The sequence below is a fragment of the Poromitra crassiceps genome, assembly GCF_964638095.1.
Source record: "Poromitra crassiceps genome assembly, chromosome: 10".
NCBI classification, from domain to species: Eukaryota; Metazoa; Chordata; class Actinopteri; order Beryciformes; family Melamphaidae; genus Poromitra; species Poromitra crassiceps.
Genome location: NC_139631.1, coordinates 11,995,542 through 12,021,380, shown reverse-complemented (window position 1 = coordinate 12,021,380; position 25,839 = coordinate 11,995,542). Strand labels below are relative to the sequence as shown.

The window sequence follows — 25,839 nt, the reverse complement described above, 5'->3', positions numbered from 1 at the left end:
CACTACGAGCCACGGTAGTTGTTTACAAGCTAAGCCTATCAGCGTGCTCCTAATGCGAGCTCTATACCGGTAGTACAGACTTCACTTCATGTCAGCCTGTCAGCCTGTCAATCAGCTGTCAATGCGGTTTGTTGCCACACAATAAACCAGCGGTTTGTTCCAAGCCAGTGTGATCCTTGACTCACTCTCACATGGCAGCCAATCAGCGTTGAACAGCGAGCGACTGATGCCAGCGTATTTTCGCTCGAGTTGGGATATTTCATCTCGGGCGACGAGCGAATTTTCTCCCTATCGCTCTGTCTCTGTCGCTCGGACGCCCAGCGATTTTTCTCCCGGGCGAATATACGCTCAATCGCTCGTTTGCATTGACTTTGTATGTAAACTCGATGCCAGCGAAAAACCTTAATAGGTCGGTGTGAACGCAGCTTAAGAAGTACAGCTGAGATTCCTGCTGATAGGAACATGGATCTAAAGAAGGAGTCTCATATTTGGGCCACAGTGGACACATAATGTTGGTGAAGAGGTTAGGCGTAACACACCCACCATCGTGTTACAGTGCATCCTGCCTGTTAAGGAGATCTGAAACATCCACACATCATTATATGTGTGATGGTAGACAGCACACAGGATTACATAGACAAACCATAGACTGTATAATATGGACGTCATGACAGCTCCTCAAAAGTGAAGCCAAAACATCTTGATCGCCCCCTTGTGGCTGGCTGCAGTATAGGTGTTAAATCCCGCCCCCTCCATGTTAACGGACGGGACATGAGCCAAACTAAGCATTCAAAGTGCACGTCAAATACATTTTTCCCAAAGATGGTTTCAATCATTTTCGCTACTTCTTATCATGCTGATGTATGCTCAAGTGCTCACTTTTCTGATAAGTTTGTTTTTAAATAGTTCTTTGACTAAAAGGGGTGATTGACAGCTGTGACTGCCACTCTCAAACCTCCGTCAGAGACGGCTGAGGGGGCTCAGCCCGACTCTACGTGGTGCATAATGGTAGGAAGCGGGGATGCGTTGTCCATATATTATACAATCAATGAGACAGACAAGTATGCTACTGTATCCTGGCACATTGATCTGATGTTACCATTACTGTAACACACATAGAAAACCTCAGTCTGACATAAACTAAGCAAGCACAGAATGTGAGTGAGAAAGAGAGAAAGAAAGAATGAATGAAAGAAAAAACAGACGTAGAAAAAAATACACAGAAGAGAAGGAAACAAGAAATAATGAACCACAGGTAGAGGAAATGACAAAGTAAAGAGAAAGAAAGAAAGAAAGAAAGAAAGAAAGAAAGAAAGAAAGAAAGAAAGAAAGAAAGAAAGAAAGAAAGACGTACAGTGAGTGCACCGCCCAGAGGTGGATAACCACTGCTACCACAGACTGATATGCATCAGCGTCTGATCTCCTCTGCCAGGATCACCCAACACCACAAACATTACCGGGTTGACTCTAACAGCTCCACATGATGATGATGACGTCGGCGTTATAAAAACGACACGACTCATCATGATGATGATGACGTCGGCGTTATAAAAACGACACGACTCATCATCATGTCGGAGGAAAGGACACAGCAGAATTCAGTGCTCGTCATCATCCTGGGAGGGGAAGCTGGATGGAGGAGGCTGCGTGCGCTCACCTCTTTCTGAATCCCGATGACGTAGAAGGTTTTCCCTTCGAATTTCAGCTTGCTGACATCGGCCCTGAGGAAGATCGTCACCATTACTAATTCAGAAGAGAAGGACTGAATCATTACGGTTAAAAATACGCTGAACCATGATGGCGCCATGGACTGAAGTTGAGTTCATAGATAATAATAACGATGATGGAAGCTGATAATTTTAGATCCGGGCTCATTTAAAGTTAGCCTCACTGGTCAGACTATGATTTAAAGTGGATGGTTTTTATTTGGCAGAGCTGTGCTAAGTGTCCATAAAGTGATGCTGAAATGAAAAATGGCCTGTTCAACTTGCTAGCAAATTTTCGATCTCATAATATTCTCCCCTTTAACAATAAATGTAAGAGAAATCCTAATACGTACTTTCTGGAAAACAGTGTATCTTTTGTCATCAACTGCCATTCTCCCCCCCAACTGATATCACATTGGTTTACACTTTTAAATATGTGTTATGTCAAAGTACGGGAAGGAGATGCTCTTAAAATTGTAACTTTAAGTTCTGCTCATGTTAGAAAAGCTAAATGTTTGAAATTGGTGCCTTACTAATCACATGCATATATTGACCCTTCAAGTAATTTCTATGGAATAAAACCATGCACTACTGTATTGCATCTAAAAAGATTCTCATGTTTAATTGATTTTGTGTCTCCACAACTAAAACTAGTGATTGGAAGAACGATGCATAAAAACATTCATAATGCATAAAAAAAAGTGGCAGCAGACGGAAACTTTGACAACTGAAAAGGACTCCAGTTTGAGTTCCTCCTCATAAACATTAGATTCAGTTCAATTGGAGATACAAAATGGAGTTTGTGTTACAATTATTTTGTATTTCAGATTTGGGGACACTTGCTCACCATTTGAGGAGGTGGATCCTCTTGTTGCCCTGGAAGACCACAAACCCTGTGGCTGTGAACCCTAGAAAGGCTGTGGAGCCGGTGAAATCCTGTGCAAACACACACACACACACGCGCACACACACACACACACACACACACACACACACACACACACACACACACACACACACACACACACACACACACACACACACACACAGAAGCAGAGTGAGACACAGCACATTGCACTGTGGGATACATGTGCCCTTCATGGTGGCAATGGCACCTACACAAGTACAGCTGTTCTGTTCCGAACATCGAGCACCTCCGTGGTGTCAAACACAAGGTGCATCATAACAGAGGGGAAGGGAGAACCTCTTTCCTGCAGTGAATCAAAACTGAAAGCAATAGCACCTCCAAAGTAAGAGCAGAATACGTATATAATGTACATGTAGGGGCGGCAGTAGCTCAGGAGGGAGAGAGCTGCCGCCTGGGAATCTTCCCAATTCTTTGGAGAATGGAAGGTTCCCGGTCCGAGGCTCGCTAATCCCGGCAGCGTGTCGAAGTGTCCTTGAGCAAGACACTGAAGAACCCTTAACTACTCCCGACGAGCAGGTAGCAGCCCTGCATGGCTGCAGTGCAGACACTGTCGTGGGTGAATGTGAGCGTGAATGGGTGAATGCAGACATGACTGTAAAGTGCTTTGAGCAGTCATCATCAGACTTGCAAAAGTGCTCCAGAAATCCTGTCGATTTACCATACTCCTATCTGTCTCCCACACTCCTGTTCTTCATCTGTAGACCTTTGTCAGCGTTTCCTCTGCTGGTCTATTCTGTCTTTCTCTGTAAATCACTGTCTTCTCTTTCTCTCTCTCTGCTGCCTACAGCTCTATAAGTGCACAACGCTACCGCAACAGTCCAGTACAGTTTACACAGTACAACAGTACAACAGCCATTTACAGCAATCCACAATTAAAACAGCCTCGCTGGCAAGAGTGGAGTAGATAAGGGCAATCCTCTCCAACAGCCAGAAAGTGTTAATCTGCTTAGCATGATTTGATACGCCTGTCTATGGGTTTGTCCTTATTTCACACTGTGACTGGGTGGAGAGACAGCGGGAACGAATGAGCGTGTCAGTGAAACGTTCACGCTGTCATTTGATCAGATCCGCTCTGCTTCCACTCAAGTATGTCAATTTATGAGAAACCCCAAGAACAAAAAATATAAGTGGGGACATTAATAGTTACATAACAAAAGATAAAAGGAAGGCACAAAATGAAGTGTGAAATTAACTATAATATGCACTGTCGATCTACTGAGGAATAAAATAAAATAAAATAAAATAAAATAAAATAAAATAAAATAAAATAAAATAAAATAAAATAAAATAAAATAAATTATGAGGTTCTATTATTCTATTATTCTATTGTTAACCCTACAGGGTTACAGAGTCAATTAATTGCCGTCTCTCTTGTAGCTATGGTTAACTCTGACCAATCAAGGAGCATTTGATTTCTGAAACTTGAAAAACATTTGTTGTTCAAAGTGAATGTTGCCCCGAGTTCAACACAACAATTTAACATGTGTGGTGGTTTCTGTCGGCTACAGGCGAGCACTCTGTTTTTCTCCAACGAAAGACATTGAAGACCAGGAGCTGATTTGAATCTGATGATAATAATAATAATAATAATACTAATAATAATACTAATAATACAGTAATACTAATAATACTAATAATAATACTACTAGTACTACTACTAATAATAATAATAACTTGAATTTATATAGCGCCTTTCATAAAACCCAAGGTCGCTGTACAGGAGAGGGGGCAAGGGGGGGGGGGGGGACAAGGTAAACAGATAATTGGTGAGAGGGGCAAAACAAACAAAACAAAGGGGGTGGCTAACTAGTCCCTTTAGTCATCCTCTCATCCTCTTCTTTTTTACATACTCACTTCGCCTATCTCATCAAACCCATCTGAATTTCTCTCAAAAAAGCTTGTTGTAGGCGGAGTTAATGGCGAGTCCTGCAAATGCAGGTACAGAGGGCAAAATAACAAAGATAAAGAGGACGTGTGAATATATAGTGAGTAATTGCCGCAGGTACAGTATGTACTGTAATATGGAGTGTGGCCAGTTAAGCATGAATCTGTCCTTCCCCAACTGTGATTTCAACTTGGATATCTGTTTACTCTCTAAAAATGCACTTTTGATAGTGCAATTTTTTACAGACCATGTTTCCTAACATTCATATTTTGAAATTCCTAACTTTATTCAATCTGTGATTTAAAAAATAAAATGAGAAAACATGATATTTTCTGTTATTCAGTAGTGTCACTACACTGATCTTTCTCTCACTATTGGCTATCCAACTACAGTAGCTAACAATCTACCAAGACAACCAGGCAACACAATCCAATACTATACTGTAACTCAGTGGTTCCCAACCCCCGGGCCGCAGACCGGTGCTGGTCTGCAAAGCATTTGCTGCTGGGCCGCAAGGAAATGGCATGGAGAAGGGAAAGCGAGAGAGAGAGAGAGAGAGAGAGAGAGAGAGAGAGAGAGAGAGAGAGAGAGAGAGAGAGAGAGGCTATTTGTGCGCAATGAACTTGGCATGGTCTGTGTGCCAGCCTGCACCTTTCCTCGGCCCTGTCACGGCCACAACACATGCACGCACGCGAGGTTATCGACCGGTCATGGCCCACTGAACAAGAAATGTCGCTTGAGAGTTTCTTCAGAAGAGGTGGTGGAGATAAAAGCTGCGATTGTCAAATAAGAAAGAAAATCAAAGTCAAGGCTGAATATCATGAGATAACTAAACTAATAAAAGCACTGAAAACATAGCTTCTATTCCCAACATCATCATCATCATCATCATCATCATCATCATCATATGTCAAGAACGTGGGAAAATGCAGCTGTGGAAGACCTCCGGGCATGCTTGGATGGCACAGATTGGGATGTATTCAGGGCTGCCACGACCAGTCAATGCAGTCACAACCTAGATCAGTTTCTGTGAGGATAGCTGCACTCCAACACGCTCCACAGTGAAATACAACAACAACAACAGCTGGTTCACTGCTGAACTCAAGAAGCTCAGACTGGAGAAAGAGAAGGTGTTCCGAAGTGGAGACAAACAGCGGTATTTTCTAAGCCATTTTTTTCCTATTTTTAGGTCTCCTTGTGTAATAATGCCTGTATAACCTCAGCCCTGTCAAGTTATATACCGGTACTTACATGGACATGGACCCCATTATATATATCACGTTAAAGGACGTTCATTTTGCACTTTTATCTTGAATCTTGAATCATATCTCGCCCATCACTCCCCGATGCGTCTTGTCCACAAACACCAGACACACCGCAGCAACCATCATGTGCCCTGAGGCAGCAGGATGCCTTGTTGTAAATTATGACCAGCAAACTAAAGCAGGGACATGGTGAGTTATTGAGGCACAGAATGAGTCAAACGCAAATTAACGTACCTTGCAGGGGTGAGGGTCAACTCCATATGTCTCTAGGGAGTGGGCCCGTTGGAGCATGCTCAACTCGGCTAACGGAGCAGACTGGCCCCTACAGGGACAGAGAGGAGAGGAGAGGAGAGGAGAGGAAGGGAGAGGAGGAGAGGAGAAGAGGAGAGGAGGAGAGAGGAGAGGAAGGGAGCGGAGGAGAGGAGAAGAGGAGAGGAGGAGAGAGGAGAGGAGGAGAGGAGAGGATATGAGGATATGAGAGGAGATGAGAGGATAGGAGAGGAGGAGAGAAGAGGAGGAGATGAGGCGTGAAGAGGAGAGGAGAGGAAAGAAGAGGAGAAGAGAAGAGAGGATGAGAGGAGAGAAGAGGAGAAGAGAGGAGAGGAGACAAGGGGGTGAAGAGGAGAGGAGAAGAGAGGAGAGCAGAGAAGAGGCGAGGAAAAGAAAAGAGGGGAGAGCAGAGCAGAGAAGAGCAGAGGAGATGAAAGGAAAGAGGAGAGGACAGAAGAGAGGAGAGGAGGAGGGGTGAAGAGGAGAGGAGGAGGAGAGGGACGAAGAGGAGAGGAAATGAGGAGAAGAGAAGAGAGGAGAGCAGAGCAGAGCAGAGGAGATGAAAGGAGAGAGGAGATGACAGAAGAGAGTTAAAAATCAGCAATTTGCCCTCCAACAGATTTGTCAGCCATAACCCAGCATCTATACAGAACTGTATTAGAGGAGTGAAGGCATCTCCCTACATGCACTGGAAAACACTTTAGCTGCAACTTAGATTGCAACATTTCTAATACAGTACATCTTTGATTCAATCAAAATAAATAACTACAGTTCATGGGGCCCAGTTTGTCATCATCTGCTAACATTTGACACAAGCAGACATGTTGACAGAGGTCAAGTGTTTGGTGGGCGTGTTGGTGCTGTCCTTACTCATTACTCTAAGTGCTACAAAACCAAGGATGTGAGTGATGATGCATGCTGCTGCTCCTCAACACACCACACCAGTAAATCAACATTAAGCTTACAGACAGACATACATAATACATACATACATACATAATACATACATACACATACATACATACATACATACATACATACATAATACATACATAATACATACATACATACATACATACATATGTGCCCACACACACGCACGCACGCACGCACGCACACACACACACACGCACACACACACACACACACACACACACACACACACACACACACACACACACACACACACACACACACACACACACTCTGCCCTCTTGTACATCACCTGAGCCCTGTACTACGAAACTAGTTTAACAGATCCGCGATAAGTCCCTTTGATCTGGTTTGACTGAACAGGATCAAAGCTATCTAGTTAACTGATACTACGACGCTGGTTTTTTACTCGGTAAGTGGACCTGGGATCTGCCTGTGCACGCGCACGTTTTTCGCTCGTGCACAGGCGCGCGTCCACGCGAAAGAGGTGCGCCAGCCAATCACATTATGAACAGCTGAGTTTATCCACGCCCACACCCATTTCCACACCCATTTCCTCGTTCAATGAAGTGCAGTGCATGATCAGAGTTTTAGCGGATATTTAATGTATCCGCGATTTAATGTCAGAATGAAAATCCGCGTTGGATAGTCTGCTGAAGGGCTGTCTAAGGCAGCAGCTTGTATTCACATCAGTCATTTGATTTACTTTGATCAGCGATTGATACAGCTGCATTGATACAGGCAGCAGCAACACATGTAAATGTGTAATCTCAGTCTATACATTTCCACAATCTGTAAGCCTATTTTAGACCATAGATTTAGAAACGCATGCTCAATGAATAATGATCTCTATCACTCATGTGTGTGGTTGCACTGATCGAATAATTCATATATATAATAGCCTAGTATAAAGCCTAATAGCCTACTATAAGAAAACTGCTGGGGCTATCCATATTTATCCCATATCTATATTATATGTATAGGCTTTTCTGGCATGTAGGAGAATATCACCCTCACTCCATTTGAGGGTCCATTCATGATATGCGCCGCGGTGATTAATAGTGATCATATTTCTCCACGCATCGTTGAGCTGTTAAGACATAAAGTGGTAAGTAGGCTTAATTTAATTATGTAGCCTACAGAGCCACAAATGTTTTTCTTGTTATATTCTCAGTTGACTGCAATCTATTTTTCATATGGCGATCTTATATGAACGGTGAGTGACTCCAGAGAGCCGATTATATGGGTCTGTCATGGATTTTGATCTTATCCTCTGAAGCTAACCTGGTCGCGACCAGGTTAGCTTTGCAGCGTCAGTTGCCATGGTGATTGAAAGTTAACTTGCTTTGTAGTACGGCTAAACCAGGTTTAAACTCAAACTTACTCGGATAAGGCATTAAACTAGCTTCGTAGTACAGGCCTCTGAACTCTCTCATACCAGCTCAATTAATCTGTAAATAGCGTAGAAAATGCGGAACCCCGCGGCAGTTAATAGTATGAGTTGTGCCAAACAAACGTTAATATCTCAAGAACTATACATGACATTGCTTATATTTTGACATTCTGAGTGAGAGCAGAAGGAGCTCAAGAGTTTGATGTATAATATATGCATGTCGTGTTAAAGTTGTGTGAACTGTCGCAGTTTTTAAAATGTAAACAGAGTTAACTGGCTAGAGTCAGACAATCAAGCCTCGCGCCACTTGGGCTCCATAGGGTTCCATTGCCGTTGCCTCCCAGTGATGCGGTTTGTTTACCAAAATGCTGCTCGGCTGATCCCTCGTATATATAATAAAGGATTTCTTTGATGTTCTATAATGGCTAAGTGGCGGTCACACACCTCACATCATCTTTCATGAGCTGTAGCTGTGATATGAAATAAACACAAACAAAAGGGGGGGAGGCGTAAACAGAAGGTTTATACGCATCATATTGTAGGTAGGAATGCTGACTCCTACGCTGTCCCGATATGTGAAGTATCATCTTACTGCAGTGCTCGACTTCTTACGGTATACTACACACGAAGAGGGCATCAATCTCAACGTCTTTCATCTTTTTTGCTCTCATCATTCATAACACAATGTGTATCTACACTTGCCTCTAACTGTGTTAATCCACTTTTAATTCAGCTTTCTCTTCCTATTCCATTTGATTCCAGTGGCATGTTATCCCCTCTGAACTAGTTCTGGCATGTTTACATATGCAGAGGAATGGAAGCTAATCTCATTTCCTGTTGTGAGTCCAGCTCACATTCAACACAGTCAATCAAGGACAGTTGATTTTGCTCAACACTTTAATTTTGAGAAGCTTTTGGTTCAAGCGAGTTGTCAAAAGCGTCGTAGAAAATAAATAATGAACGCTCATTCTTCTGCTAATTAATTACAGTTTCTATGTCTGCCTAGCTTTGACTGAGACAAATCTCTCTGTATCGTACGATTTTGACTGACAGACAGCGCCGTCCTGTCCTCACAGCTGTTTCCACAGCTTGTAGAAAACAAAGCTCGCAGGAACGAGGAACCGAGCCTGTCAGCAACATCTAAATCAATAACAAAGACACAGCGCACGCACACACACACACAGACACACACACACACACACACACACACACACACACACACACACACACACACACACACACACACACACACACACACACACACACACACACACACACACACACACACACACACACACCTGAGCTCGTTCTTGTGCATTTCCATAATCTTCCTCTCCAGTTTGAGGGACTGTTTGGGGAACAGCTTGAAGTCTCTGATGTAGTCTGACGGATGCTCTTCTGGGTCGTAGTCCCCTAATTCAGCTGAGAGGGAGAACGGGACAAAACAAGCTAAAGAGTTACCTGTAAAAGATGATAAGATCATTTTGACTGGAAACTGTCATAATTAACATAATTTTTTCTCCCATTTTCTCCCCCATTGTACTTGTCCAATTCCCCCTGCTGTCTCGGTCATTGCTCCACCCCCTCTGCTGATCTGGGGAGAGCCGTACATGCCTCCTCCGATACATGTGCAAAGTTTCACCGGCAGGACGTGGCACATGGGAGGATCACGCTATTGCCCCCAGTTCCCCTCCCCCCGAACAGGGGCCCCCCCCACCGACCAGAGGAGGCGCTAGTGGAGCGACCAGGACTCATACCCCACCGGCAGACATGGTCAATTGTGTCGGTAGGAACGTCTGACCGAGCCGGGAAGTACTGCTGCCAGGAGTTGAACCCGGGTTTCCGTGGTGGTAAGCGAGTGCGTGATAACCACATATAGATAATAAATATCGTGTTAAGAGTACCGTATAATGATTCCTCTTTCAAATCTGTTTCTTAATTACCAGTCGTGATAATAGGTTAAATGGAAACTGCCTGGAGTTTAATTAAACAATAATCCTCCACCTATTCCGCGGCTCTTAATCAACACCCCAAGCGAGTAGTGGCGCAGGGACTTGCTGCCCTTGTTAATCACAGCAGCCAATAACACGCTGTACACACACTGTGGGTTGAGCTAACTCAGCCAGTCTCACTCGACTCCCTGGGGATACGGGCCAATCAGAGCAGGCGCTGAGTGTTGGCACAGTTTAGGACGGGTTCATTTATGTGATATCGCCAATTCCACTCTTAATCCATATTAAAGCAAGTGTGATTCAACATTAGCCTGTGCAGCAAATTAACTGCGACAAAGCCTCTTTCTCCTTCCTGTTCCCCGGTGGTGCTCTCTCTCTCTCTCTCTACATCTTGTGGGGCGTACAACTAGAGGATTATCACATCAATGTGAGGCGTTGAGACGCGGCTGGTGAACGAGGCAGTTGGTCGGTTCGATTGTCGGGGGAAGTATTGAGTTAGGCTTAGCGCGCCGATCGAGTATAATGGAGATGGCGTGATGGATGTCAAGTCGCATTTCTCTGGGGGTGTTTGAGTGGTTCTGATAGCAAACCTCGCCCAGGGAAAAGAGTGAAAATACGGCTAGTGAGGCAGAGAGAGGGTTTTATCAGAGCCAGAGGGGATGACGCAGGCACAGTGCAAATTTATGACGGCACTCTTCGCTTAGTCAGCTATGACTAGTTTTGATGATGCTAGTCTCCGTGCTGCATCGTCTTTCCAGAAGAGCGTTTGGAGGGTGTAAAAACGGTCCCCTTGTATTCTCGCTACACTCCTCTGCAGTGAATGTCAAGAAATGAACAATTAAACAAGACTGGCCGGGCATTACTCTCTAACTAACTAATGCAAAAATGCCTCTCCCATATAGGGAGGAGTATGGAAAATACACGTTATTATCCAGTGCAATAGGTCTGGACCTGAATATTCGACTATCCGTATATTCGTTCGTCGGGGATGTATTCGGTTTCCTATTTTTTATTTATTATGAGTGAAGTCGAGGAAAAGGAAATGTTTTGGCAGAGAGAAGAGGTTGAAATATAACCAAGAGGATTTATTGCCTAAATCGAACCAACAGCGCGACACATGTTTAAATTAGTTTTTTAATGGCAGAGGAACGTAACCAGCGCGTCGGTATACTGTAGCGGGCCAAGGGGAAAACGTCTACATACAGTAGGACGCGATGGGAATGAGAACGCATTGGGTGTGTAGAGACAGTCGCCTCTTGAAACAAAACAGGCCACAGGACACATTCACTTTTTTCTGGACGAACAGAATCATCACCGCAAATGGCTGCAGTTAACCCATTGATACCTGATGCAGCATTTGCGTGTATATCCCTCATTTGTGTGTGTATCCCTTTAAGACCACGAACCGCGTTCACGCGGTTCGTGGTCTTAAAGGGATACACACACAAATGCTGCATCAGGTATCAATGGGTTAAAGCTAAATTTATACTTGTATGTGAAAGCCCTCGCCGGTGCTCGCCGCAGGGCTACGTCGCGGGTTAGACCCATGGGTTAGATAGACCCCGTGGTGGACCACGAGCCAAGCACTTCCGGTAGGGCGAACAGAATGGGTAAGCCGAGTAGATCCTGTACCTACATCAGCCCTACAGTATAAGGATTTCTAACACGCCAAAGGGTTTCCATCATCGACTTATAAAGATGGACGCCACTTCACCTCCCGTTTAGTGAAGCCGCTGCATGTTAGATCGCCGCCCTGACGGCTGAATCCAGTATTAGGTCACAAGGCCCGCCTCCCCATGTTAGTGGATGGGAAAATCACAACCGAAATAATCACAGTATACGTCAGATAATTTTTTTCCAAAGGTGGTTTGTATCATTTTAGATAGTCATTATCATGCTAATGCCTGTGCAAGTGGTCATTTTTCTGATCAGTTTGTTTTTAAGTAGTTATTTGACATATAAAAAGGGATAAAAATGGATGATTGACAGCTGTGGCAGCCAGTCTCAACAAGCCGTCATTGGCTGGACAGGCTCTGCACATAATAGATCTATCGTCACAGACAAGACACACGGCTTCTGTTATCTAACGCTGCCTGGAGGTCGGTGGCTCATGTTGGCTGTGCTGGCTACAGACATCAATGGACCCCAATAAAAAGAACATTGTTTTGAGGAATGAAAACAAATGTTTTGTGCGCGAGGAATTAACGTTGGTTGGGGACTGAAGTAAGTTCAGAAAATATGTGTTTTATGAGTTACTCCAGCTACGTTATAAGTAGGCTACACAATGGTTTTAACATGCAAGCTAGCATTAGCTGCTTGCATGTCGGCTGTTTTTCATATTACTATAACTTAACAACCGATAACGATAGCTGGAATAACACAATAATAGACACATATTTTCTGACTGACCAGGTTGTCCAACTGACAGGAAATGTGTTTTATAACGTTAACTCCCATCCCGGGTATAAGATGAGATAAGGGCGGCCTAGTAGTACACAACCACCATTAGCTCATCGCTAACGGGTTAGCATGACATACACAATGGTTTTAACATGCAAGCTAGCATTAGCTGCTTGCTAGTCGGCTGTTTTTCATATTACTATAACTTAACAACCGATAACGATAGCTGAAATAACACAATAATAGACACATATTTTCAGAACTGACCAGGTTGTCCAACTGACAGGAAATGTGTTTTATAACGTTAACTCCCGTCCCGGGTATAAGATGAGATGAGGGCGGCCTAGTAGTACACAACCACCATTAGCTCATCGCTAACGGGTTAGCATGACATACAAACAGACGTTTTATTTTTTGTAGGCTATTAAAGCAACAAACGTTTTTATATGCATATCTGGGGGAAATGCTTTGACTGTGGGGATGTTCGTTCTTCACAAGCTCCTCTCTTAGTAACGATATACCAGGCAATAGACCACGCAGCCTGGCTCACGCACGCTAACGTTAGGTTGGGCTGCCCACACTGTACCGGGGGGGGGGTAGCTACAACAACGTAGCCTCACGGTTAGATATGTTAAACCAACATTTGCGCCAAAAGAAATGTAATCATAAAGTTAATCAAAATGCCACGGAAACATTAGGCTAGCTTAGTCAACACATCAATCCCCACAGTGAGGCTGGAGGTGAGTGAGTGGCCTGCCTCCACTTCCGGCCCGGGCTGAGAGCGCTGAGAGCACTCAGCAGCCCGGAGGTCTAAAATCTCCGACAACCAAAATCAGATTTTCGTACAGGCGTCATTTTGATAAACTGATCTCATAGTGGGACTCTTCCTGGTTACTTTTGGCGAGACAAAAAATATTACAACTTAAAGTGTTATATTTACAGAGCTAGACTGTATATAAATACCCAACGCACTGTGCGCATTCTAGAAACAGCAGCTCTACATAAGAAAGTTCAGAGGGGCGTGGAGCTCCAATCAAGGGCGCTACTGCGCAGACTCTGGTTCAGTGATCTGGCCGGATTTTGGCTTCAAAAGAACATACAGGGAGGAGATAGGCACACTCCCTCCATTCATATTATATCTCAATGGTTTCCATCTACTGAAATCAAACTCACGCTCACTCATACACTTCTTCACTTGACTGAATGAATAGTTAGCTTGTGAATAGGTATTTCAATCTCTCTGGGGCCACCATTAATGTTCGATCTATGCACATTAACCACTGTAAACTGCACAAGTTAAGTCGTGTCTGTCAAAAGTGCTCACTAGACTAGAGGAAGGCAAAACATTTAAATAGAACCGTAGAGATCCAGAGTGTGTCTATACAGGTGCTCTTTGGGAAGATCTTCACTCGTCTTTGTGTAGATCTTTTTAAAAATCAAGCAAAATCAAGTATAGTGAGTATCAATGGGGCTTATGTAGCTCGTGAGCTAAGCACCAATACATTCACACTGTCAATGGGACTAAAGCAAATGCGGTGAGTGTGAACAGGGCTCACCCTGTATGATGCAGGCTCCCAGGTACGCAGCCTCAGCGAAGGGACAGAGGAGACGGCCGTGGTAGATATCTCTCTTCAACTGGAGGTACAGCAGATACCTGGAGGCACACGCACACACATGCACGCACGCACGCACACACACACACACAAGCGCGCACACACACAAGCGTGCACACGCATTAACATCGTTCACGCACGCACGCACGCACACACACACGCACGCACGCACGCACGCACACACACACACACACATACACACACACACACACACACACACACACACACAGGCAGGGTTAGGAGGAAGGGAAGAAATATATATTTGAGCTGAATTCCACTGGGAGCTTTTTCAAGATGAATCATGGCCTGTTGTCAAGCCCCGCTGTAAAAAGAAGAAGGAAGAAGCTTTTTGATGTTGTTGTCTGAAAACCTCATAACTTCAAATCATTGCACTTCATATGTTTTTTTTAACTCAGATTGTAAGTATTTTGGTCCAGAGTAGAGTAGACCACCCTGATGGCTTCAAAATATCAAGTTTGTCCTTCAGACATTTTTGCTTCAATCACTGAAATGTCAGACTTTTTGGAGATGGAAGATTTTCATACAGCAGCAGGGTTATGAGTCTTATGAAGCACTTTATGATTGTCCTGGACGTCTGTATCAGCAGGGGAACAACACTACTCACAACGGTATTTTGGGTCTAATCTCCTGACAAGATGAACAATTACAATATGTTACTGTAACAGGGTTTGTGTCATGGCATAATCACATGAACTGCATTAATTGCATGGCACAGTGCACCTTTCATCTGAAAAATGTAGTTTACATAAAATTAGATAAACTCATATAAATCATAAATTTGCATAATTTGTATAATAGTCTGTTGCTGTGTTGCTATGGGGATTGTGGAAACAAGGTGCACTGCACACAGCATTGCTATGGAGACATCTACCGTACTGCGGAGAGCGGCAGTTGCTATGGAAACGGCCTCCATGGAGACAAGCGTGTAGGCATGCTGCTGACACGCTGATTAGTCTGATATGCCACCACGGAGACAAGGCATGACAACGGGAGCATGAAACTAGGGACATTTGTTGCCATGGATACCGATGAGAGCGGTACACCAAACTGAACAACAGTCGACGGACTGATTGAAGTTGTTTCTGAACATGAGCACTTATGAGAACTTATGAGCATGGAAGATTAAATGGAGCCGTATGATTTATTTATAGAGCCAGTCTGTAGTCACATCAAAGTGCCTGTGGGGGAAGGGGGGGGGGGGGGGGGGTCAGCCATAAAAGCTAGCCATACTGTAATTACATGACCCTCTTGCGGTGGCATGGTGCATTTGGTTGTAAAACAATACGCTGTTTAATTTGATTCTGTTCTGTGCTGCTTCCTCTGCTTCCTCTCTCTCCCTATCTGCTCATTATCTTCCTTCCTGTGCTGCTTGATCTATTAGTTACTGTATCTTTGACGCAGTCTCTCGTTTCATCACAGCGTAGCGGGAACCTGAGTCTTTTGTCTTTCCTCCCGGGCTCCACTTTACACACACCATCTTCCCTCTCAGCTGAGCACAGAGCGTAGCATCTATGACACTGGAGGCCTTTTTCCTGCTCACTTTCTCCCCTCCTTTTTACTCCCTTCCTTCCCCCTCTCTCTCTCTCGCTCTCTCCCTCCTCTCCCCCTCCTCTCTCTCTCACCCTGGGGGTTATCCTCATTCTCATTTATGACTCGCAGCTTGTTTAGGTGAGCAGAGCATTGACTGTACACAGTGGGGTAACCGTACAGGATAGATAAAAGACTTATCAAGTTGTGTTTGCTACATGCTAAACGCCTGATAGCTTTATCGTGGAAAAATGTAAGTAGACCGCACTTAGGTCAGTCGCTCCGGGAGATGTGCTCCTGCTTATCGATGGACCTACAGTTAGACGGGTAAGAGGGAAATCTTAGATTCCACAATATGGGAGCCATTCATTTTCTTTATGGAAAATACAGATTTGTCTGAGACGCTACAAGAGGTTGAGGAAACCAGGGATGCTTAAGTGATGAGTCGAGTTTGAATAGAGTTTATGTTTATGTTTATAAATGTATTAGCTTTTCAATATTGTCTATATGTTTTACTGATGTGGAAAAAATCAATAAATATAAGGATAGATCTACACAGAGCGAAAGGTAGACGATTACTGAGGATTACTTGTAGAGGAGAATGGCAGAATGTAAATTAAAGTCTGAATATTGGGGGTGCATACAACACAGTCAGCTTCATATTCTGTGGACTCTGGAAGTTACAGTAAGTAGTAAAGAAAGCATCACATTTCATCACTGACTACAGCTACAGCGTAATCTGGATTACATTTTCAAAGTAACCTCTCCAGCTCTATCTACTCTGAACTTTCATAATTTAGCTCCACATTACTGTACATTCAAAGTCCACTCCACTTCAAGAAACAGGAGAGAGAGAAGAGAAGAGAAGAGAAGAGAAGAGAAGAGAAGAGAAGAGAAGAGAAGAGAAGAGAAGAGAAGAGAAGAGAAGAGAAGAGAAGGGATGGTTGACAATGGTGCAGGAGAGTGTTGGAGGGAAGAATGAACAGACGGAAGGAGGAACAGAGGGCAGGAAGGAGAAAGAATAATATGACAGTGATGATGTACAAAACACAGAGGACAAGAAGATATGGGAGGAGGAGGAGCAGACCCTTGAGAAAAGGGGAGGGAAAGAGAGGGAGCTGTGATGAGAGGGAGGGAGAATGAAAGAAGGGGAAGGAGGAGAGAGGGAGAGAGAGATAGAGGGAGAGATAGAGGGGGGGAGAGATAGAGAGGGAGAGAGAAAGAGATAACAGAAGGGAGGGAGGAGAAACGTTAAGGGAGGAGTAGAAGCAGGGATGGTGACTTGACAGCTCAGATGGGCTGGAGAACATGAAAACAGAGTCCCTGCTGAGTGAGCAGGACTAATTACCAGGCTGTAAACTTGGCTCGAGAGGAGAAGAGAGGAGAGGGGGACAAAAGAGGAGAGGAGAGGAGAGGGGGACGAGAGAGGAGAGGAGAGGGGGACGAGAGAGGAGAGGAGAGGGGGACGAGAGAGGAGAGGAGAGGGGGACGAGAGAGGAGAGGACAGGGGGACGAGAGAGGAGAGGACAGGGGGACGAGAGAGGAGAGGGGGATGCAAGAGGAGAGTGGGACGGGAGAAGACTAAATAAATAAGAGAAGAGCTAAATAAAATAATAATTAAAAAACTGTTGCCGCAACAGGGCTGGTTGGATGGTTTTCTTGAAAAGATGACGATTTAGAAATACAAAGTTTTCACCTGATCAGTGGTTAACATTAAAAAGAAACAAAACTGCTACAAACTCCATCGAATTACATACAGTTGCTCCCCAACACTGGAAGAACATTACAAGATGTCAACTTTTCAACTCTCACTCTCCCACATTTTCACACTTCCTCTCTAACCTCCCTCCATCCAATGCTTCCTGACCAATCAGTGTCATTAGACCTCACCTGGTGAGCTCTTCCTTGATCTTCATTGGCTCGTGGGGATAAAACTTGACCCGGAAGCACATGGTGTAGGGCTGCTGAGCTGTTCAATACAAGAGACACACACACACAGGGGTTAGAAGAAACTTCAGAAGCAGAGAGAGAGAGAGAGAGAGGGGGGGGAGGGGGGGAGGAGGGTTGAAGGAGAGTGTTGACACAGAAAGTAAAGGGGAGGAGTCAGAGAAAGATGAGAGAAATGAGGAAAAAAATCTGTTAGAAAAGTGAATGAGAGAGAGAGAAGATGCAGAGAGATAATGAGGAAAGGGAGAATGAGAGTAAAGCGGTCAAAGTTGGAGAGTGTGAGAGAAATAAAGCAATCACAGTAAGCCTCCATTTTAATTACTCATACAGGAAACACACGCAAGCACTCACACACGCGTTCGCACGCACATGCGCAACCACACACACACACACACACACACACACACACACACACACACACACACACACACACACACACACACACACAACTGCTCTAATGGCCTGACTTGAACTTGTCTTTTTTTCTTTGTTTGATCTGAGTTCCAGACAGCTTCCTTGTCTGACTGTGTGTGTGTGTGTGTGTGTGTGTGTGTGTGTGTGTGTGTGTGTTTGTGTGTGGGGGGGGGGTACTTGTGTAGTGCAGTTGCAAGATAACTCCCCCCCGGAGGCGGCAAACACAAAAGAAACAGCACATGATACACAGAAAAAGACACACACAAACACTCATAGACCGGACACATGCACATGCACACGACACGGACACACACACACACACACACACACACACACACACACACACACACACACACACACACACACACACACACACACACACACACACACACACACACACACACACACACACACACACACACACACACACACACACACACACACACACACACACACACACACACACAAACACACACAGTTGCACGTTTTCACCCAAGCTGAAAACGTTGGTTCAATCAGCATAGCGTGAAGCTATAAAAGAGAAGAGTATATGCCTTGATATTACTTCATTATCTGTAGTTTAACAGACCCTCCAATTGCGATTTTGCGATCACAATAATGAATAATAATAATAAATTCAACCAATCTCTGCAGTATTTGTGGGGGCTTGCAATTTTTCAAAATTTCCTCCATTTCTCTGCTAAAAACAACTTGCAATTTTTGCCAGTTCCCACAATTTTATTGCAAACAAAAATCACATAAAACATTGCAAATTGCATCGCAATTTTTGAGAAAAGCTGCTACAAAAGGAAGCATTTTTGATCGCAACGATCACACAAAAAACGTGGTTAATAGTGAAATGAGTTGCATCCCTATTTCCCACTGTCAACTTCTCTCTTCTCTCTCGTCTCTCAAGTCGTCTCCTCTCATTCCTTCTTTCTACACTTTTCTTCTCTAATCTGACTTCTTTCTTTAGCCATGCTATCCATCACTGCCCCCTCCCTCTCTCTCCTCTCATCATCATCTCTCCCTCTCTCATCCCTCATCCTAATTCTCTCTGTCCTCCTCCTCCCCCCTCCTCCCCCCCTCACTCCCCCTGTCCTCTTGCACATGTTCTGATGAAGCGGAACACAGCGCTAATAGCTCTCTTTATTAATTGATGTGGGGAGAGAGAGAATGGGACAGACGGAACGAGGGTGGGAGAACTTCAGACAGAGACGGATCCACAGAGAGTGGGCAGGAAAAAACATATGTTAAGAGCAAGACAAAGACAGAAAGACCATGTTTTAAATTAGACGACCAATTAAAGGAAAGATCCGTCTGCAAACATTTGAGCAACAGTTATCCATTATCCATCCCTGCCTTATTTCTATCACAATTTTGCTTTTTGGTCTTTTTCTCTTTTGCACTGAGAAATCCATCGCAGAAGAGACAGATTCCAATTTCTTCCCCGGCAGCGTAGCCTCAATAGCCTGTAATGCCATGCAGCGGTGCAGGCAGCTCACTCACACCCCGCCACCGTTCTCTAGCCAATGACACTTTTTTCTCAACACGTTATCGGTTAACGAGCTCACCCACAGCTCGAATGGAACAAGTTCACGTCTTTACTCTGCGGTCGCTGGAAGGCATCCTGGGGAAATTTAACAACTCACTAACTGAAGTAGGAGTAGAAGACTGAGGCAGGCTGAGGAAAAGTGCGGAATGCCGAAAAAAGGGAATTACACAGTTATCGCAGATTGATATCTGACAGTGTAAGAGTGTCCCAGGGCGGACGGATTTGTACTTTAAATGCAAATCTGAAGGATCCTCTTCTAAGGCCATGTTCAGACTAGGAGGCCAAATCCGATTTGTGAACTTTAATGACCTATTCATGATTCTATCCAGATTGGTTTTATGAGTCTGGACACTCCAAGTCTGATTTGTGTCACTTGTCCCAAACCACATATGGAGGTAGTTTCCAATCTGCTTTCGACTGATGTGACTTCAGTGTGGACACGCTGATCACCCAAATCAGATTTGAGAGTGTCTTTTGCAGGGGGCGGTGACTTGAAGAGCAGAGAGCAGACATGCAAACACTGCCGGAAACATTGTATGTTGGCTCATTGGCTCATTGTATCTGGACACACAGATCCGACTTGAACACTTGCCCAAATCAGATTTGTGGCAGTGCAGACACACTCCCAAATCAGATTTGGGAAACCAATCAAGATAATGATGATTAATGACTTTAGCAGCAAATCGGATTTGCCTGTAATGTGAACATGGCCTTAGTGTCTTCCACAAAACGCAGAGAAGGAAGCAACTGTTGGCTCATTCATCATAAGTAAAGGTGCTATACTACGTGTAGCATTTATAATATCAAGAAATTATTAGCAAATCTTCACGACACTTCATTATGGCACAAAACAGGTAGAGGGCGCTGTTCTTCCAGCACAAATGGAGCTACAGGTGAATCAAGTCAAAAGACCTAAAAGGCTAAAAGCACTTCCAATTATGTATCCTCATCAGTAAAGTAAAGCGAAAGAGAAAAGCCTTGAAAAGAAGTTGGAGGAAATGGGGAATTACTGGTCCAGTACTTGTCATAGGTCTACAGTTTATCCACCCTTATATTACGTAAATTACGGTAAATAAAAAAAGCCACCTAATCGTATCATCACCATCTATCAACATTATCCACTGTCATCTAAAATGTGGCAAAACTACTGTAATCATAACCTGTAATCTTGGGAGTCTGGGTAGTGTAGCAGTAGATTCCCTGCCTACCAACACGAGGGTCACAGGTTCGTATATCCACGTCGTGTTACCTCCAGCTTGGTCGAGCGTCCATACAGGCACGATTGGCTGTACCTGAGGGTGGGAAGCCAGACTGGGGGTATGTGTCCTGATCGCTGCACTAGCGCATTCTCTGGTCGGTCGGGGCGCCTGGTCGGGGTGGAAGGGTGGGAATAGCGTGATCCTCCCGCGTGTTACGTCCTATCAGTGAAGCTCCCGCTGTCAGGTGAAAAGAAGAGGCTGGCGGCTGCGCATGTCTCGGAGGAAGCATGGTGCTAGTCTCGGCTCTCCCCAGATCAGCAGAGGGTGGAGCAGCGACCGTGGGCAGCCAATAGGGCGGCATGGGGATAAATTGGCCAAGTATCATTGGGGAGAAAATGGGGGAAAAATCTGAGGGGGGGGGGAAATCATAACCTGTAATCTTATTCACTGTCATCCCTTTGAACATATAATCCAACAAGTAAATTACCTGTTTACAGTATCTAATGTCTGATGATGATTTTTTTCAGATCAGATCAGAGTCAGGGCCGCTGGAAGTCACTTTAAGCAGGGGGTGCTGGGAGGAAGGGACAAAAAAATGTGACGTTTTTTTTTTTTTTTTTTTGCCATATTTAGAGGAATATCTCATTTTAAATTAACTCATTGAGTGCCAGCCACTTTTGGAGAACGGATGCTCCCAGTGCCAGAGTTTCAGAGCGTTTTCAGTGATTTCTCGAGGCCCACAGAATATTGTGTGATATTACTATGTAAACACTGAACACGCACAAAGGACGATGAGACTCTATTCTATCATCTGCAAAAAAAAGTTTATTGATCCCATTTTCCGTTCTTTAGTTATGAGCCGGAGAAGATAGGCTGTTTTGAGCAAAAAGACACTTTTCAAATTAGAAGCTGAGTTATTCCGCCTTTTGTGAAATGCAGCATTTCAAGCACATTCACTGAGTCATCTGGTGGGCATCGGATATTCTGGCTTGCGTTTGTCAATCCTGTCCTGCTGCCTGGGTCTGTCTGGGTGTTGCGCGCTGCTCTGCGTGCCCCCCCCCCTGCCCCGCCCCGCCCCGCCTCGCCTCGCCTCGCCTCAACTGCACACTCCTCCTCCTGTCTGTGGTGGCTCTCTGCTGAGTTTGCTGTGCGCACAGTGAAGGGACATCGACATCCTGCTTTTTTACAGCGTTCCGCGTGTGTTTGTCACCGGCAACGATGCTTCCAGTTGAGAATATAATAACAACTCCACGGTGTGGATGTGCGGATGTGCTGTCCGGCTCAATTGTGGGAGCAGATTGGCTGCTGCAGGCACAGCTGCAGTAACGTGCTTCAGCATATCGATGCATACGGATGCGATGCGATTTCCGTTTCCATAACGACTTCTTCTTTGTTTTTTCCTTGCCTTTCTGTTATGTGGAGAGCACTGTCGCCACCTAAGGGTTCTGTAAAATAGGTTAGACACATCCAATAGCTATAATATTTGTACATCAGAGGCAGAAGGCTTTGATCGACGCCCCACCGTCAAAAAACGCAATTGACGAACATGTCCGTCCTTGGCACTCTACGTTACTATTTGAAATGACGAACATGTCCGTCCTTGGCACTCAATGAGTTAACATTAGGATACTGTTGTGATGTAATTATTCAGTATTTTCTCCTTTTCTCACTCATTCAGAGCAAAGAGGGAGATATATAGCATGATGATAATGCTCTATATCTCCCTATTTGCTCTGAATACACCAGTTAACATGACACAGACTTAACATGATAGAAATATTATCAGCAAACTTAATGACTAGACTAATTATTCTGATCTGAATGGCATATATCAAGAAACATTGACTCCTCTCTTTGCTGTATAGTGGGAGGTGCATTTTTGAGTAGGCTATTAAAATAGCATGTCAAGTTCACATTTCTTTATTGCCAGATTAAACAATTCGTATTGGTTGTTGGTTGGTTCAACACAACATGTGCGTGCATGCGTGCTTCTTCTTCTCTAGCCTACAAGCATGTAACTTCCTTGATTGTTATTGTTGATAATTATATTTAAATAGGCTACATTTTCATTTCCCGAAACATTCTTAAACAAGAAAGGAACATAGTGCACTGCAAAATATTTTTAATTACATTTGTTAAAAAAAAAAAAAAAAAAAAAAAAAAAAATGAAAAATTCTAGGGGGTGCTGCAGCACCTGCAGCACCCCTACTTCCCGCGGCCCTGATCAGAGTTGATGTTTTTGTGACCCAGTGTGTGTCATACTGTTACATTACTGTTACACACACACACACACACACACACACACACACACACACACACACACACACACACACACACACACACACACACACACACACACACACACACACACACACACACACACACATGCCATTACACTGTGTACATGTTTGTGTGTACACACACAAATGCAAATCACACACAGAACAACACAAAAACAGCAGAAGGGACACTTACACTTCATCTGTCTCACCACAGGCTTGTTGGGCTCGAGCCAGTGCTGAGAGGGAGAGAGAGCGAGAGGGACAGAGAGAGAGAGAGCGGGGGGACAGAGAGACAGAGGGACAGAGAGAGGGGGGGGCAGAGAGACAGAGAGAGAGAGAGAGGGACAGACAGACAGACAGAGAGAGACAGAGAGACAGACAGAGAGAGAGAGAGGGACAGCGAGAGAGAGTAGAAGGAGCGATTAGAAAGAGACGTTACCCACTGTGTGTGTGTGCGAGGTGACTGTGTGCGTGCATCAATAGAAAAATGCTTGCAAGAGCTATGTAATGGATGTGAGGTAAAAAATGAACGAACTAAATGAGTGAATTAAATATTGCAGGTTGACTGCTAAGTTTTGCTTCCAAAGCAACAGGGGGATACGAAACCTGGCGAGAAGAAGCTACTACTCACACAGGGATGATCAAATAAAATGTTGATCATTATGCCATTTCCTTTTCACTGCCATACATCTAACCTGACGCTGCCAGCGCCCCCATCTGGCAGCGTCAGGCTACCATACACTTAGACTTAGTGGAAACTCAACTCATACATACAAGCTTGAAAAATGCATCATAATAATTGTCTTTGCTGCTAATTCTTGCATGGTGAGGCCATGTCTGGACCTGGGTTCATACAGGAGAGTAAGAGTATGTAAGAGACCTGCGTGCGTGTGTGAGTGTGTGTGTGTGTGTGTGTGTGTGTGTGTGTGTGTGTGTGTGTGTGTGTGTGTGTGTGTGTGTGTGTGTGTGTGTTACCCTCTGTTTCTCTGGGTCCACATATCTGATGCCAAAGTAGTCTTTCTCCAGCAGGTTGTAGTGGTTACACACATGGTCCAACAGGAACTGGCCTTTGGTGTCTCTCTGTGAAGGAATAAAAAACACAACACATTCAAACCCCCGACTCAGCAGCTTTTTGAGTAATATCAGCGACTGATATTCATACAGATAGTTTCAACCAAGCAATCCGATCAAAAACAGATTCCAACCATTCCCATAAACCTCTTGGCTACGTCTTATACCTATTGCAATTTGTCCTTTATGTCTTTTTTTATGCCAGTTTGTAACCCTGTCACCTTATTTTATTTTATTTATGTTGGCTATCTACTCTTGTCTTCTGTTCTATGTGTAGGTAGGTACTTTTATTCAACCCCAAGGCGAAATTCCTTAAAAGTATCCTGGCAGCGGTGGGATTCGAACCCACGCCCCCGAAGAGACTGGAGCCTTAATCCAGCGCCTTAGACCACTCGGCCACGCTACCACACTGTGCATTTACACTGTATATCTTAACAGTTTTGGAAAGCACTCTGTAACAGTTGTTTTAAAGCAAGCTACAGGGAACTTTCATTTTGTGCTGATTGTAGCGGTGCCTGTGGACAAAAGCGGTACTGTTCGCCCGGAATGAAAAGTGCATTTCGTGAACACCGAGTCTCCACACGCCATCTCCACCAGGCTGTCTGAGCCGCAGACGTCACCGCTTCATTCGCTGGCTGGAACAAAAATTGCACGCAGAGGCCAGGCTTGATGCGTGGCGGATGCTTTCCCCGGTCAGCGAGCGCACATGCATTTGGAATAACAATATCGAAATCGCCCATCTCATCACCGATGGTCTCTCGGCGCTATATAAAAACATAACTATAGAATAAAGCAAAGCATCACGGTCGGCCTGGTAAAGAATGCCCTCTTGGGTATCATTTCGACCACACACAGGTTGGAGAGGGCCAGAAGAATGTTAACACAGAGTCATATGTCTGCTCCCAAGGTGACAGTCTATCTGCCGTGGTCAGATTCAGGACCGGACCTTCGAACAGATGGAAGTCCATCTTGCAGTCCATAAACACACCAGAGAGAGAGAGAGAGAGAGAGAGAGAGAGAGAGAGAGAGAGAGAGAAAGAGAGAGAGAAAGAAAGAGAGAGAGAGAGATCGATAATCACTCTGCATTTATTACCTGTACCTCAGTCAATATCCACTCATCACACGCAGACGCACACAAGGACTCACACGCACACTAACACACGCTTACACATGTGTGTAATCTGTAACACGTATACTGTACTGTATATACATGTGTGGAGGTTTGCTCTCTCACACACACACACACACACACACACACACACACACACACACACACACACACACACATCCCTTCTCGGAAGAATACACTCTCCATTCTCACCCACCTGACCTATTGACTAAAGCTAATAACATTCATGAGAATGTCATTTTGCTTATGTGCATCTATGCATTCATTCAAGTCTTGTGAGTGTCCACGTGTGTGTGTGTGTGTGTGTGTACACTGTATGTATGTCTGTCCTTCCTCTGTAACCTGCTGA

The 25,839-nt window shown here is 44.5% G+C and overlaps 1 protein-coding gene across 1 annotated transcript in view; it reads right to left on the bottom strand.

Moving 5' to 3' along the window:
- The window catches only part of frmd3 (FERM domain containing 3), a gene marked incomplete at both ends in the record, with an annotated part of 75,483 nt that overhangs the window by 30,530 nt on the left and 19,114 nt on the right, over positions 1-25,839 (bottom strand). Inside the window, 8 exons of the mRNA XM_083643913.1 lie at positions 1,658-1,721; positions 2,554-2,642; positions 6,019-6,106; positions 9,679-9,802; positions 14,289-14,386; positions 17,784-17,862; positions 23,484-23,526; positions 24,266-24,370. Coding sequence (XP_083500039.1) covers positions 1,658-1,721; positions 2,554-2,642; positions 6,019-6,106; positions 9,679-9,802; positions 14,289-14,386; positions 17,784-17,862; positions 23,484-23,526; positions 24,266-24,370 — 690 coding nt within the window. The remainder of the gene's footprint in view (positions 1-1,657; positions 1,722-2,553; positions 2,643-6,018; positions 6,107-9,678; positions 9,803-14,288; positions 14,387-17,783; positions 17,863-23,483; positions 23,527-24,265; positions 24,371-25,839) is intronic.